This window comes from Solanum pennellii, chromosome 10 (genome assembly GCF_001406875.1).
Source record: "Solanum pennellii chromosome 10, SPENNV200".
Taxonomy (NCBI): Eukaryota; Viridiplantae; Streptophyta; class Magnoliopsida; order Solanales; family Solanaceae; genus Solanum; species Solanum pennellii.
In genome coordinates, this window is record NC_028646.1 from 81,591,835 (window position 1) to 81,608,104 (window position 16,270).

Consider the following 16,270-nt stretch of genomic DNA (forward strand, 5'->3'; position numbering starts at 1 on the left):
CTCCAAATACAATTTAATTACAATTTTAAAAGTCAGTAAAATTAAGATATAATGATACCTTCGAAAATCACTAAATTTCTTAACACAATTCAAAATTATCAAATGTAAAATCTTAGAAAATATACTGATGTTTATATAGAAAGAAGATTTAGAGAAAATAAATACAGTGCGGATTCACCTCAAACATGAACATGAATGAGCTCTCTAACCGGTTAGAAAATTTCTTTTATATTTCTCAAAAGTCATTCGATTGCTCGTGATGCGAGCGATACAGAAAGTTGGGTCAATGACGTATCATTGATGATATTTAACCCGAGACAGAAAATTGACCCTCAATTTCTTAGGGTCCAATATTTATTCCTTATTCAAATTGTAATGTGATGGTCTCAATCTAGCAACATGATCCAAAACGAGACTTTTCTCATGAATTCATGGAATTATTGGTTTGATTATCTGAAATGCTTCTTTCTTTACTTGTCACGCCTAAATTGGAGTTTTTATTGTAGGATTGGATGAGATAACGGGAGCTAAAATCAAAATTCTTTGCTACGCTTCACAAATGTTCGTACAATTCTTATAAATTACGAATGTGTTTGAGTTCAATATTTTGTTTGATATTTATCGAAGGATTGTCCATCTTCTCAAATCCATCTATCGTACCTTTAGAAAGTGACAGTGCATGACTTTGCATTATTAAAAAAATTTCAACCTAAGTGATAGTTGTTCCCTGCCCCTTTTATTGGTATGAAATTAATGAAGTTAGGTCCTGTATGATACATTTGTGGGTCACATAGAGAATTAAGATTGAGAAATCTCAAAAGAGGAGAAGAGTTTGATAAAAAATCTTATACGTAAACATATCTTTTAATTTAGCTTTATTTGATATATATATTTTTTAATTTTCAATGTGTATAAATAGTCATTTAAATCTATATAGAATTGAACAAATAAACACAGGTGTTCTACTTGACACAGTATGTGATAATTTGTGTCCTACACAATGTCCTACATGTATTATGTCAAATGTAATGCGTACATCTATTTGCTCAATTTTATATAAATTATTTAAGTATTTGCCTGTATGTACTATGAAAAATTCAAAGACATATATATATGTTGAGATCAAATTAAAAAACATATTTATATATTAACCGGAGATGAAAGGGGAAAAGGGCGAAGGGAAGTTGCCAACAAGTAAAGTGAAAGAAGGATTTTAGAATTACTTCTTAGGAATTGTTGTAAAATTTGAAGTATAGCTATGTTTGTTGGGGGATGAAATTATTAGCGACTTCTGAGCCTTTTATTTATTTTAGATGAAAATTCTAGACGAAAAGAATGGGGAAATGTTGAAAAGATTTATTTTGAGTGAGATATTTACCAACAAAACTTTGTATGAGGATCCACTAACTTTTTAACGCGTGAAATTTTTCTTTCCTTCGACTGCATTTTTACAAGCAAATCTTATTCATGTCTGTGACCTTTAATTATTAATCAGAGTGATTGCGCGCAACTAGTTGTTAGTTATGGATTTTCACAACCATAACTAACAACTTGTAGGAGGACTAGATCCAAGGAACTTTACACCATACATGATACAACCATGGTATTCAACACTGCTAGTTTAATTCAGTAAAGAATTACATCAACTAATTTCAGGAGCTGTGGGCTGGGCGTTTCCATTGGACTCTCATTTCAATAGACGCGAAAAGCTCAACTGTTTATCATAATACATGTGCAACAAACTTAATCACTCATGACGACATGGCCCTTTTAGGGTCCTTTAAGGGAAATAAGTTTATGGAATGCAGTTTCCCCTTGCCAACGATGAAACAGAAACACATCTAACAGAAGTAGCATTTCGACAAGGTCAATGCTGGTGTTTCAAACATGAATCTGAAGCGCGGGAAATGGTAAAAAGTTAGTTTTAGAACACGTTTCCTCCTAGGAGAATGGAAAAGCAGATCATTACAAGTACAATAAAAAAAAGAGGAGATTTTAGGAGAAATCAAGACCTATCAAGATGAACAGATTACTGTTAAATTAGGTCTTAGGCCTAACTCACATCCCAAAAGCTAGCTCAAAGGAAGGAGGATTGCTCAAGCCTTATTAGGAGTCCACCCATCTCATTAACCACCGATGTGGGACTTTTGTCATTCTTTAACACCCCACCTCACGCAAATTTTGGGGGTCCCAACATCGGGTGAGACGGGCCCTGCTCTGATACCATGTTAAATTAGGTCTTAGGCCTAACTCACATCCCAAAAGCTAGCTCAAAGGAAGGAGGATTGCTCAAGCCTTATTAGGAGTCCACCCATCTCATTAACCACCGATGTGGGACTTTTGTCATTCTTTAACAATTACTGCTACGGACATTGTAAGAGCCAATGAGCCGCTCTTTGATACTATAAGATTCATGACAACTATCTTTGTTGAAGAACTTCAATCGCAAAAGTTAATATCAACGGAGAAATTATCCTGTGAAGTGAAAGTAATGAGTAGTGTGTCATATATCCATAAAGTTTCTACCGTCTAAAACCTGATAATAAAGATTTATTTTTTTGTGAGTGTATTGAGAAACTTATACAGATTTCTACCATTTATGGGACTTGACATTGTTCCGTAGATAAGTATGATGATTTAAAAGTAGCATTTGGGAGAAAAAGAAAAACAATTCCTGGGAAAAAGGTATAGATCTAGAAAAAACTAACTTACCTTGAACTTTCAAGCTTCGTGCAAGATGCAACCACACTCACCGGCTCATCTCTGAAGAAAAATGTTCCAATTTGGGTAAGTCAATCAACAAAAACTGTAGAAGTCACATTTCGGTCCAAAAGAAAATCTGTCTGGCATCAAACTTTCTGTGAAAAATGGTTCTGTTACCTCTAGCGTTTCACCAATAAGTCGAGCCATTGCTTCCGTTATCTTCATGAATGCACCTGAATAGATATGAAAATACTGAGATTCTTCTTATTTCGTACAGGTTGGGAGAGGTGAGGGTCAGACGTGAACGATTTCATACAAAGTTAAATACCAAGTCCCGATGAGATTGAGTAGATATCAGAATTTATTAGTCAAATGAAATAGCAGAAACCTACTTGAATATCTGGAATATGGGAAATTTTGGACCACTGGGAGTTTGGACCACTCTGATTGGTGCAGCTTTCACCTAACTGTGGGCAGTCAACAATTTCCAGGTGCATTAATTTGGTGAGGCATCGCATGGCATCTCTGGATGGCAGATGCTCTAGTTTTTTGCAATTCAAAATAAGTAACTGTTCCAAAGAAGCAAGGTTGCCGAGCCCATCCGACAGAGCTTCTAATAATGGACAATCCTGTATCCACAGATTCCGTAATTTGGTCATGGCATCTGAGAAGTCCACATGTCTTAGCCGTTTGCACCTCTTTAGCGATAATGTTTCAAGAGATGTAAGGTTGTCAAATCTATGAGGAAGAGCCTCGATTCCGAAATCATATATAGAGAGATTTTTTAGGGCAGAGAGTTGCATAATCTGATAGGGCAGAGAATCCCAGTGCAAATGTCCGTACACCCACAAAGAACGAAGGGAAAACAGCTGTTGAACACCACTAAAAATCAATTGGAATACCTCAAAATCCACCTTCTCTGAGAAAGGACCAATGTGCAATACCCTTAACCCAGTGAGACGGTGCAGGCACCCTGTTGGTACACTAATCAATTTGGGACATTGTGATATATCCAAACGTGAAAGTGAACGCATTTCCCACCCATGTAAAGGGAAGGAAACTAAGTTGTCACAGCAGCTGACCGACAAATTCTGTAGAGACCGGCATTGCTCTAGCATTCCACTTGGTAAACTGGTCAATCCATTACACCCATGTAACTCAAAACTTTGGAGGGAAGTCAAGTAGTTCTCTCCACAGGGAACAATAAAAGAACTGAAATTGGGGCAGCATTGTATTCGTAAGCTCTCAAGAGAATGGAGATTGTACAGGCTTTGTGGAAATTCACGAAACTCTCCGCAGTTGAAGACCGATATGTATCGAAGAGAAACATTGTTGCGTAGCATAACATCTGAAAGACAAGTGAGCTCTTTCACATTATCAACATCAAGCTTCACAAGAGATGTCAAGTTGCTGCACAAGTTCAACAATGGCATTTCACTGTCAACTCCTTCAATTCTTAATTCATGGAGGATTTCAAATTGACTTGGAGTACTTTTTAACAATGGACAGTTACTAATGCGCAACTTCTCAAGCCTAGGAAACATTCTTACTCCAACTTCATCTCCCTTCCACTCAATAAGGCTACGCATATCCTCCAATACTAGTTCTTTCAATGACGGGAACACTTGGATAATGCTGCTTGATCCAATATTGCTAATGTCAACACCATATAAAGCAGGTCCAATGCATTTCAACTCATGGAATCCTACCAGCTCAAGATGTCGAAGGAATTTCAGTTGGCCAAGGGATGGAATTTCTGTGCACCTTTTACAACCACTTAATTTCAACTTGACCAAATTTGGTAACAACTCCTCACTGAACCATGAAGGAAGTTTAGTCCCTAAATAGTCCACTACTGATAAGGCTTTCAAGTTAGGATGCGGTTGAAGACCATCCAACACATGCTCATCATTGATCTCACAGCCTTCTGATTCATCATGGGACCATGAATACACCAGCTTGTAGATATTGGGTTTCTCCTGTAAATTTGCTGTTTGGGCCTCTTCTTTATTTCTGACTAATTGGAAATGTTCGATCGTCAATTTACCTCTAAGGTTTTTCAAACAACCTAATTCTTTTATCCGACGACCATTCTCTGAACCTATGTAAAAAAACCGTAGCGTCTGAAGACTGGTCAATCGCCCCATATTAAGTGGCGTCTGCTTATCTGATCTATTGCAATATATGTGTCTCAAACTTATCATATTTGCCATTTCTTCTGGAAGCTTGAGTGAAGGACAGTAATTGACTCTAAATGTTTGCAAATTGTAGAGCTTGCAAATGGAGTTGGGCAAGGCTTTGATCTCAGTGGCCGAGACATCAAGATATCTCAAATATATTAGCTTGCCGATTTTGGCTGATAACTCTTCGATGCCTGATCCGGACAAATTTAAAACTCTCAAGAATTGAAAGCTCAGAAGCGTATCTTCAGGTATATTTCTTTTCCAGAATAATGTGCTCAAACGTCCTGGCTTGTTTATCTTATCTATTTGATCAGTGGGTGAGTCCCATCCAAAGTATCTCCAGCCAACACTCTTTTGATCAAATAGTTTAGACTTCAAAATATCTCCAGCCAAATCATGCACAAGATCATGCATCTTACAGTGTGTGATTTTTGTGTATTCATCTAGCTTAACATCTTGCAGCAAGGAATATTGGAACAAGAGTCGGAAAAACTTGTTCCCAACGTCTTCCATCACAGGGGTCTCTTGACATGGATGAAGAAAGCCTTCTGCCATCCAGAGTTGGATTAGTTGGTCCTTCTCAAACACAAAATCTTTTGGAAACATAGCAAAGTAACCAAAACATTTCTTCAGATGCGGAGATGGTAGATAATCATAGCTTAGTTTTAGGATTTTCTTTAAGCTATTTTCCCTATTATCATCTTCACCTGCAACAAGAATTGCCTGCCATTCATGTTTTTCCTTGTTGCATAAGAGGCATCCCAAGACACTTGCAGCCAACGGTAGACCTTGACACAGTTCAACAATCTTTTTCTCCATGCTCAGTATTTCCTGCGGAACTTCCCCATCAACAAATGCTCCTTGTTTGAAAATGGACAAACAATGATCATCTGTTAATTTCCCCAACATATGATGATCTGCAGCTACTATGGATGCCACCTGCTTCATGCGAGTAGTCACGAGAATGCAGTTTCCTCTCGATGTATTGATTCCTTTCAAGGTGTCCATGAACTCATGCCACAATCTAGAGTCAACATGCCACAAATCATCTAAGACAAGCAAATATCTTTTTCCTCCTAGTTCATCTCGGAGTTTCTTGACTATAATATCCCTGGTTTGGACCTCAAGTTTCCGCTCTGTCAATGATTGGAGGATCTGTTCAAGAAAGCTCTTAGTGTCTGATATTTCAGGTAGACACAACCAAACTCTCTTTTTAAAGTGCTTTCCGATCTCTTCATCATTGAAAATTCTCTTAGCAATTGTAGTTTTCCCTAAACCCCCCATGCCCACTATGGGAATGGCACACAGAACCATTTCCTCTCTCATGTTCAACATCTTATGAATTATTTCAGCAACATCTTTGTCTCTACCAACAACATACGAAGCAGAGGAATCTGTTTCTCGGATTTGCGGTATTTTGCGAGAAGGAACAGTCAGTAATTGGAGACCGAGTTCATTGGCTATCTGATTGATACCCCTCAACTCTTCATTGATGTCATTGATTTTTCAAGACATTTTGTACTTGAAAACAGTCTGAGAAAAGAAGTGACTAACCTTTTCCATCAGTTTCATTTGGTTTTTCATCACTCGTGCTTTGATAGATACATATGTGAATTTGTCAAACACATTTTCAGCATCTTCAGCAATTCTCTCAAGCATCTTAAGCCATTCTTCCACAGCCTGATTATCTTCGACTTGTCGTGTTTCAGCATCATGCGTGTAAGCTTGTATCATGGTTACATATTTTGTCAGCTTTGAGAGATTTTTCTTGCAGCTCCTTAAAGTTTTGACCTCCTCAATAGAGTGAGAAAGCAGCTTCTCAAGCAAAACTTGAACAGTAGCACCAATTACAGGATCGGCCATTGTGCGTTTGCTCCTTCACAAAGTCAGTCTTCTACCTCAGCACTAAAGTCTTCTTTTGCTACTTGTTTGTGGCACCAAATTAAAAGGACAATAATTGATAGTATACAATTCAAACTGTGAAAAAAAAAATATGTGTGATAGTCATAGACTCCAATATCTCTCTAAGAAATAGTACTGTACAGATTGTCGCGTTTAAATTAGATATGTTGGGATAAGTTATTCGCGAATTATTTCTTATTAATTATTTGGTTTCTCATATTAAAAACACAAAAGGTTAAAAAATGTCACTCAACCTATACTCATTAGACATGATTCAAATATCCTCATTCCACATATATCGGAGGAAGGGTACTTATTTTTGCCCAAGTTACCCAAAATATTTTGATTAAGTTGGCGTTTGGACATGCGTTATGAAATCATGAGATGAAATCAGTGTTTGGACATGCGATCTCACACTAATTTCATCTTATGATTTCATGTCGTTGTAAATTTCAAATCATAATTTGAAATTTTTTAAATACAACCATCAACCCACCAGGCACCAAGCATATATATTTTGTAAAAATAAACCCACAATTATATCTACTAACTAGTTATTTCAGTATACAAAATTATAATTCATATCATTACGTTTTAAATCATTTATATCTCATATGATGATTATTCTCACTTTTACAAAATTTATTAATACTTCAAATCAATTCCTACTTTACTATTTATATTCATCAATTTTATTATTTTTTATGAAATTTATTACCAACCAAATTAACCAACAAATGGCTAAAAGTAATAATGACGTTCGTCTTCTTGGTCATATGATCGAGAAATGCAAGTTCAACGAGAGAAGATATCAAAGACTATTACACAACTTATGTTTAATTTTATTTTTTATTGAATTAAAGTTTGATCAATAAATGTTGTATTTTTTAAGAATAGCTTTGTGATAGTGTGTTACGATTTTATAAACTTTTGTTTATTTGGTTATGATTATATAAAGAATTGAGACTATTTGAGTAGTTTTACATTTACAACTTATGAGGTGTTTATGTGTATGAGAAAACATACAACATTAAAAATCTAAAATTACATGTCGATACAAAACTTCAACTTCATCTCATAATTTTATGTTATAATTTCATATCGCTCGGCCAAACAAGCTCTAAATTTTGAGCATTTAATCGGCTCATTACCTACCATATATTAATTTCTCCTCCATTCATTTATAATGCCAGTAGCCCTTTCACCATCCAATCTTTCATCCTCCAAAAGAAGAATGTAAAAATGCTAAAATTTGAAACAGGCCGTAAACTTCTGGTGATTATGTATGTATATTAAGCAAAATAGACTTTATAATTATTACTCTCCGTATTAATTTACGTGATACATTTTGGATATTTTAAATTGTTATCTATTTTGACTTATTATACTTTTTACTTAGTTTCTAAATATCTAAAAAAGAAATCAAAAAATTTAAAGATTTCAAGCCCGAATTTACGATCAAAATAGATTGTTTGACTCTAGAGAAATGAAAAATGTCTCATAAATTGAAACAGAAAAAGTACTATTTTCTCAAAAACAAGAACTAATTCAATTTGTAACGATCCATCTAACTCAACCTCAAAAGTTAACTAAAAGAGAAAAGGCATAATAATAAATATGCTTTTTAACTTAGTTTCAACTGATATCTATATGTTCTTCAATTTTGGGTGTACACATATAGACACTTAAATTTGTATTAAATTAAATACATACACATGCTATATATGACATAACACATATAGGACATTACATAGAATACAAAATTGTCATGTAAAACGAGTGTGTCTATTTATTCAATTTTGTTCAAATTTAAGTGTATGCTTGTACATACCCAAAGTTTTAGAAAATTTTTCCTAATTCATCTGTTAACAGAAAATGTAAATTTGTATCATTTGATAAACAAAAGGATATATGGAATTAAACATTTTGATGTTTGTTGTATGTAAACTCTGCTCGTATTTGTTTACACGAAGGGTTGTGTAGATGTATAAAAGGATGTGGTGTAGTGGATGAGGTTGCTTCTTCTTTAATTAATCAAATATTTCGTGTTTGAATTCTGGATATAAAAATCCCTAGTGGGAAGCGTTTCTCCCAAATGGGACCATATGCAGCGTGAATCGAAATGGGTGAGCTCCAATGCTAATACAAAATACTAGGTGGGGAAAAAAACATGAAAAGAGGACACATTTTGTGTGTTGCATTTTTTATTTTTTTTAGCATATATATATGATATAACTTGTGGGATATTATAATATAAACTTATGCCGTGAAAAAGTTGTTTGTTATTTCGCTGTCAAGAGCGAACACCTTTACATTATTACTTATGAGATATTATGAGGCGAACATATACCCTTGCTCCTCAATTTAGAGGACATATTCATCATTTGACATATTCTTTAGCAAAACTTGAACAATTACACCAATTAGAGGATCATAAATTGTTGTTTTTGCTCCTTCACAAAATAGTGTTCTTCGTCAGCACCAAAGTCTTCTCAAGTCTTCTTTTGCTAGCTGTTTATGGACCACCAAAAGGACAATAATTGATAGTAAACAGTAAATTCAAACAATGAAAAAACAATGTGTGGTAGTGATGATTCCAATGACACAAATATCTCTAGTTATTTGGTTGGGAACAAATTATTTCGAGATTAATTATTCAGAATAAATTATTGTGTGAGAAGTTATTTCACTATGTATATGCGATAACTTATCCCATCATTAAGAAATAAATTGTGGGATAAATAATCTCAGGATTGTTAATACCTCCAACCAAACGTAGGATAAAATAGTTCTGCATTTTATCGCTGGAATTAATATACCTTATACCTCACACCAAATAATTCCTTTTTGTTTTGTTAGGTTTATTTATTCTGGCTTTATTTCTATTGATTTGATTTGTCATATTCAATACGAAAAAAGTTCGAAAATATCCTCAATGTATTAGAATTGGTTCCAAAAATATCCCAGTTACCCAAAACACTTATTTTCACCCTTTTCATACTCCAAAAGAACAATGTAAACATGCTAAGATTTGAATTTTGAAATTGGCTATATACTTCTTGTGATTATGTATTTATTTATGTTTAACAAAATGGACATACTATTTTTTTTTTATAACAAGAACTAACTCAGCCTAGAAAACCAACTTTACCTAATAAAACTACTATGTTAGCAATGTACCCATTTTCTTGATCTAAAAAATATGGAAAATTACCTAAATACATTACTTATTTTACCATATTTTTTAAATTTCATGTCATTTGAAAAAATTATAAAATTTTTTACTCTCTTCTATTCTCGGATACATTACCCTCACGCGATGTATCGGAACAGGTGTGTTTTGTATAAACAAAGGTAATGTATCGGCACTTGGTCTATCGAGACATTGAGAGAAGTATCGAGACAGGTATGTCGTAATGTATTCGGACGTTAAGTGATGTATCCGAAATTCATAAATTTGAATGAATTTTTGTAATTTGAAAAAATAAGAATATGATGTAATTAACTCTTAACATAATGAGATTTGTATAATTTTTACGAAAAAAAAATTGTCACCATATTAATAAGATAGGTCATATTGTCTGTTAACCTAAAAATCTAAAGACAACCATTGCATTGAAAGAATTATATATAGGCAAATTGATCCTGAGCTAATACAACAACTATTCCAAGTTCCAATCATGAGAATAGGATTAGAAAATGAGAGACAGAAATATAAGAGAATTGAGAGGGAAATAATAAGGGAAAAGTATGCGGATAAACAAACATATACTAGTTACTTAGTTAATATAGCTACAATTTGCTTTAATTACAATTTGCGACCTATTTTTAGCTATAATTATGCGGCTCATTTTTTTAGTTTTGTATAATCCGCACGTGTGTATAATTCAGAATTTGTATAATTTTTATATAATAAAACTTGTATAACAGTTTAAAGTTCATATGTTTATGTTTGTATAACCCCGTTATTTCAAGTTTATAAAAAATTGGTTGAATTATATGAACTCACACGCGAATTATACGAATGAGGTAGGTTAGACGATAGCTACAACCTATAAATATACAAACTATAGCTATAAGTTTATTATAGTCGCTATTTGCAAAAATTTCCCAAATAATAATACCGGTCCAAAACTAAATCTCATGTCTCATTTTTGGAACTAAAAAAAGTAGTTTTAGAATTTTTTTCTAATTCAATCTGTTTATAAAAAAACATAATCATTTGTTAAAATGAAGGGTTGTTGTACCCAATGTAGATGTGGATAATTTTATTTCGTATTTGCAGTAGAAAAAAAGAAGGAATTAGAAAAGATGTGGCGCACAAAATGGAGCTACTCGTTTCTTAATCAAAGATTTCGAATTAAAATCTTAAATATGAAAAATTCTTAGTAAAGAGTGCTTTTCTCCTGAATAGGTTCTATGTAGCGCAAATTCAAAATAGTCGGACTCCAATGTTGGTACCTTATACTAGATGGGAAATTTAAAAAAAATGAAAAGAGGACATAATCTTTGGTAAAAATACTTAAAATTGGTTTTGTGTGTCGTTTTTCTTTTTTTTTGGAAATATGTTATGCCCTCACGACATATTGCATAACATGTGGGACATATCGATATAAACTTATGTTGCGAAAAAGTTCGTTTGCTATTTCAATGTCAAGAACAAACACATTTTACGTCATAACTTGTGAGATATTATAAGACGAAGATATAAACTTATGCTGCAATTTAGAGGAGATATTCATCATTTGAAATAATTCTTTAGCAGAAATATTTCAAATTGGGTTTATATGTTAGTGTTTTTTTGTTGTATGGGCTTAAAGTTTTATGGATAGGCCCAATAACTGAACCAGACATACAAGCCCACGAAGCCCTTCCCATCTTTTGGGCCCTTTAATCCTATTTGTTATAAAATGGTAGCTCATTAGGGTTACAATTTCATTGAGATACGGTAAAGGAGGGCGGCTCGCTACAGCATCAACCATGGTTCTCAAGTAAGATTTCTACCGTTTATTTTTCTCATTCATCTGCATTTTTTATTGCCTTTATGCATCCGATGAATTATTTTTCAGTAGTATTCGTTGAGAAAATTTGGTAATTTATCCATAAATGGTATCTACGATTCCTAGATTTAGAATCAATGGTGGAACTCTGCAATAATCCATATTTAGATTCATAATGTAGATGAGAATGTGTAATTCCGGAGATGCTCACGGTGGAGCTCCCTTAAGATAAATGTTGTTTCACTGTATGGCGCGCGAGAACCATGAGGTCTCATGTTCTAATCTGGCACAGACAGAACACTAGTATGGAGCTCAAGAAATCATTTATGGATATCATGTGGTTTGCATAAAAATATACATTTCTTAATCATACAAGGATTACCTTAGGAATAAGGATATTTATGTGATGGTGCACTTTTGAGTATTATAGGATTTGTAACAATGTCTAAATTATGATTGGAGCAAGAGTAAGATTGGAGATATTTGTATTTTGACTTTTAGGAGAATATTTTGCTGGGGTGATCATTTTTCACGATTCAAGAACACCCTAATTTTCATAGTAAACGCTCTAATTCATAGTTCGATTTGATGAGGTGGAGTTTGCTCGTGAAGCTCAAGTTCTACTTGCTATTTTCTCATTTGAAAGAATATTAATGCACAGGCAGTTGATGTGGTCTTCTTATTCTATGTTCAAGTCAGACCACACTTCTAGCATAGTTTACCTCTAGAGTGATCTTCCATGTTTTTTTGCTGGTTATTTTTCTTTTGAAAATCTGTTCTGTTCTGGGATTTGCTTAGAGTAAGGGGAATTGTGTGAGATAGCTGAAGGGATAGGTAGGGAAGTGCTCCAGGCAGAGTGTATGACCTTGCAACTAGATTAAAATCATATTAAGCGGTATTGGTGATATCCATCTTTCCACTGCTTCATAGTTGTGTGCCTTGTCGCAATGGTTGATTTCAAACCACACTAGTTCTTTTTAAGTCCCCTGGGCTACTAAAACTATATCCACCATTAGATGTGAACTGCCTTGCTGGCGGACAGCGGTTGGCAGTTATTTTCTTGGTCATCTGCAATGTTTCAACTAGGCACTACATAAAAATAGTGGTGTTAACTCAATTCAATGTGTAACTTTATCTTACATGAAATCATGTGTTATTTCAGACTGGTATTTTCTTGTGCTTGCTCATTTCCTGTAGTTTAGATTTTCCCCTGGTAATTCCACAGCCATAAATTCGAAGTGATGATTCATTGTTGTCTTCTTACATCAATTTCAGGACAGAACTTTGCCGTTTCAGTGGTGCCAAGATTTACCCTGGGAGAGGCATCAGATTTATCCGGTCAGACTCTCAGGTATTCTTTCAATAGATGACATGCTAAAACACTTCTCTTAATCTAAGGATAAATTGTTTGTTTTCTTAGGAATTAAGGTACAATCGTGCTAGTTCCACTATCACTATACTAATTTCTTGATACTTTTAGGTGTTCCTATTCGTCAACTCAAAATGTAAACACTACTTCCACAACAAGTTGAAGCCATCCAAGCTTACATGGACAGCTATGTATAGGAAGCAACACAAGAAGGTGAGTTTCTGGGCTTTGAACTACAGTAACTGTGTTCTGCCCCCTAATTGAAACTAAACTAGGGAATATGCCTTTTCTTCATCATATATAGTTTTACTTGTAAAACTTGCATTGGGATGCTGAACTTTTCTAGGACTTCCCTATACTTGCTTATAATGACGTAATTTAATTGTGGGCTGTGTTCGTTTACAATAGGATATTGCACAAGAAGCTGCTAAGAAGAGGCGACGTACCACCAAGAAGCCTTACTCTAGGTCTATTGTGGGTGCAACCTTGGAGGTAATCCAGAAGAAGAGAACTGAAAGGCCAGAAGTTCGAGATGCTGCCAGGGAGGCTGCTCTTCGGTTAGTTTCCTCTCATTCCTGATTTTATTTATAAGTGTGTTCACCAGCAACTTGCATATAGTTAGTGGCTTTTTGGACAGTCTTAGCTGATAATCTTATATCTTGGATACCAGACTTAGTCAGGTATTAACATTTTCACATGTGGTTAATACAGTTACTAGTCTGGGAAATTAATTGTGTCTATCGTTACAGATGTGCTGATACCTTTCAAGCACCTTCTGTTCCATATGGACCCAACATGTACTAAAAAGACCTAGAGCTTAGGGGTCGTTTGGTTAGAAACAAGTTGTCCTGATAACTTATACCCCCATGTATATGGAATAACTTATCCCATCAATATGATATAAATGGTGGGATATGTTATCCCAAACATAGCAACCAAACAAAATAAAAAAAACTTAATCCCATCACTATTATTTTTAATCTCTTACACCAAACAAGCCCTAAGTGTACTTCACAATGCTTGGTATTATCATCTTGGTGTGAGGGGACAGTAAATTACAGTGTTAGTCGTTGAAGTTTTAAGTAAGAAGCGTTTCTTTTTTCTGGTTTAACGGGGGATAAACTGATCTTTGTGTGTGTATGGATCTTTTATAGTGAAATTAAGGAAAGGATCAAGAAGACAAAGGATGAAAAGAAGGCTAAGAAAGCAGAGGTTCAGGCCAAGTCTCAGAAAGCTGGAGGAAAGGGCAATATGTCCAAAGGAGGTGCATCAAAAGGTCCTAAGCTTGGTGGTGGCGGAGGAAAACGTTAAGCTGTTGTTTATGTTGTTTCCTTATTAGCAATAGAGTGCCTTGTTTGAAGAGACTGTAAGCGGAGACCTTCATTTACAAGTATCTCATACATCTGCAGACAAATTTCTCGTTGACGGTTTTGCATTTGGTTGCAAATGCAGCTGTTGATTCTCCACATACTATTGACTTCTTGTGGGTTCATTCTCTATTACAGATGTAGTTTTTTGACTCCTAAACAATATATTTTTGAAATCTGTTTCTTCGAATGCGTGTGCAAAAATCTTGCAGTAACTTACCATGCAGCAATCTGTTTTCCTGCGTACTTGGAGAGTTACTTTTTTGATGACTTGAATGATCAACGAAGATACAATACGTAAGAATCAATAATGTTTTAACATGATTGAATTCATATGCCATTTGATTGTGTAATTACTAGTTTAAATGTGGATGTGGTATAACAAAGTATATATCATAAAACTGAACTAAACCTAATCGAAAATCAAGCCTAATGACCATAAGAATGCGAGGCTTAATACGTGATAAAACTTGTTGCATAATGTAAACCGGTTACAAGTTAAAAGTGCAAATTTTTTTTATTATCAAAATCTGAATTAAAAGTGTCTAATTGAAGCATATTATCATGTGTTAGAGATACTAAATTTGAAATAAAGAGTTTATAGTACATATATATGAAGTCAAAATTCAAACATGTTCTCTTTCAACAAGTTTTAATTCAATCTTTTTAAATGATCAAAATAATACTTGATTTGATTCAGTTTTAAAAGCAAAATGAATTAAATTGCCTATATCGATAATAAGACTTCACCACATTGCTACCAATCCTTTTTTTCTTCTTTCGAGAAATAAACAAAAGAAACACATTTTTTTTTATAATTGATTTGGTATTAGATTTCTTTGTTTTTTTGTTTTCTTTTGGATAAGATTGCGTAAATAGATAGGCTTTGGGAAAAAGCTTACAATTTGATTCTACAATCACCTCACTCAAATGATGTGGAAGCCTCACCTAACTTGACCACACCACAACACACAAATAAAATTATATGATTAAAAATAAGTGATAAATATTTAAGTGGTTAGAAATCATCTCGTCAAAGGATAAAAAAATTTAAATATTTTAAACTTAAATTGTTAATAAATATAAAAAGATATCACGTATTAAGACCGTCTAATAAGAAAAGATACCGGGTAAAAAATGATCATATACTACAGTACAACATATCCGAATATCCATGAGTATAGTTCCACCTGAGAGTCTGAGAAGGGTACAGTATACCGAGACCTTCACCTAATAGTAATTGAATTAAGATATTACTACTAAAGATCACATGTTACATGGGAACAAAGCACTTGTCAAGCAGCCTGTAATGTTCCCAATCATAGATTGATAAATATAGAAGAAAAATATCACCATCTGCTGCGACATAGATGGGATCAAATATGCAGTATTTACGAACAATAGTATTCGGTTATTATGAAAAACAATATACTTCCAATGTCGAATCAGAATCAATCAGAGATAGCATATTCTTGCAGTTCAAAACACATTGACTTGCCAAAAAATGCAAGTGAACAGAGTCCACAGCACATAGAAAAAGTTGTTAATGATCAAAAGATGTCATAATAACCAAAGACCACACAAGAAAAAGACCATAGTAAACAACATAAGCATAAGAGAGCACAACGACACGACTCTACCATAGTTGAGATCTTAAAGCACTGAAATGCTGTGTTGCTCTAACTCTTAAAAAGTACTGTTGAATGTGTGGTGGATCCTCGAAAAAACTACATTTAGAGGATCATA

General features: G+C 34.2%; 2 protein-coding genes across 5 annotated transcripts; one reads left to right on the forward strand and one right to left on the reverse strand.

The window, feature by feature from the left end:
* Nucleotides 1-1,563: 1,563 nt before the first annotated feature.
* On the reverse strand, nt 1,564-6,255 carry LOC107002184 (putative disease resistance protein RGA4). Of its 4 annotated transcripts, XR_003574759.1 has the most exons (5): nt 3,096-6,255; nt 2,881-2,936; nt 2,713-2,763; nt 2,013-2,475; nt 1,564-1,893 (listed from the first exon to the last, which is right to left on the reverse strand). XR_003574759.1 is itself a non-coding variant. In XM_027912294.1 (3 exons), exons 1-2 carry the CDS (start codon nt 6,219-6,221, stop codon nt 2,925-2,927), a joined length of 3,138 nt encoding a protein of 1,045 aa, XP_027768095.1. In that variant the 5' UTR covers nt 6,222-6,255; the 3' UTR covers nt 2,479-2,763; nt 2,881-2,924. The 4 variants fall into 4 exon arrangements, 1 of the variants encoding a protein (XP_027768095.1); XR_003574760.1 differs by lacking the exon at nt 2,013-2,475; XR_003574758.1 differs by having other exon boundaries at nt 1,589-2,475.
* Nucleotides 6,256-11,636: 5,381 nt separating this feature from the next.
* LOC107002653 (60S ribosomal protein L24) lies at nt 11,637-14,739 on the forward strand. Its single transcript, XM_015200767.2, has 5 exons — nt 11,637-11,779; nt 13,064-13,139; nt 13,269-13,370; nt 13,566-13,714; nt 14,312-14,739. The coding sequence occupies exons 1-5, from the start codon at nt 11,769-11,771 to the stop codon at nt 14,466-14,468; spliced, it is 495 nt and encodes a 164-aa protein (XP_015056253.1). The 5' UTR covers nt 11,637-11,768; the 3' UTR covers nt 14,469-14,739.
* Nucleotides 14,740-16,270: the final 1,531 nt, after the last annotated feature.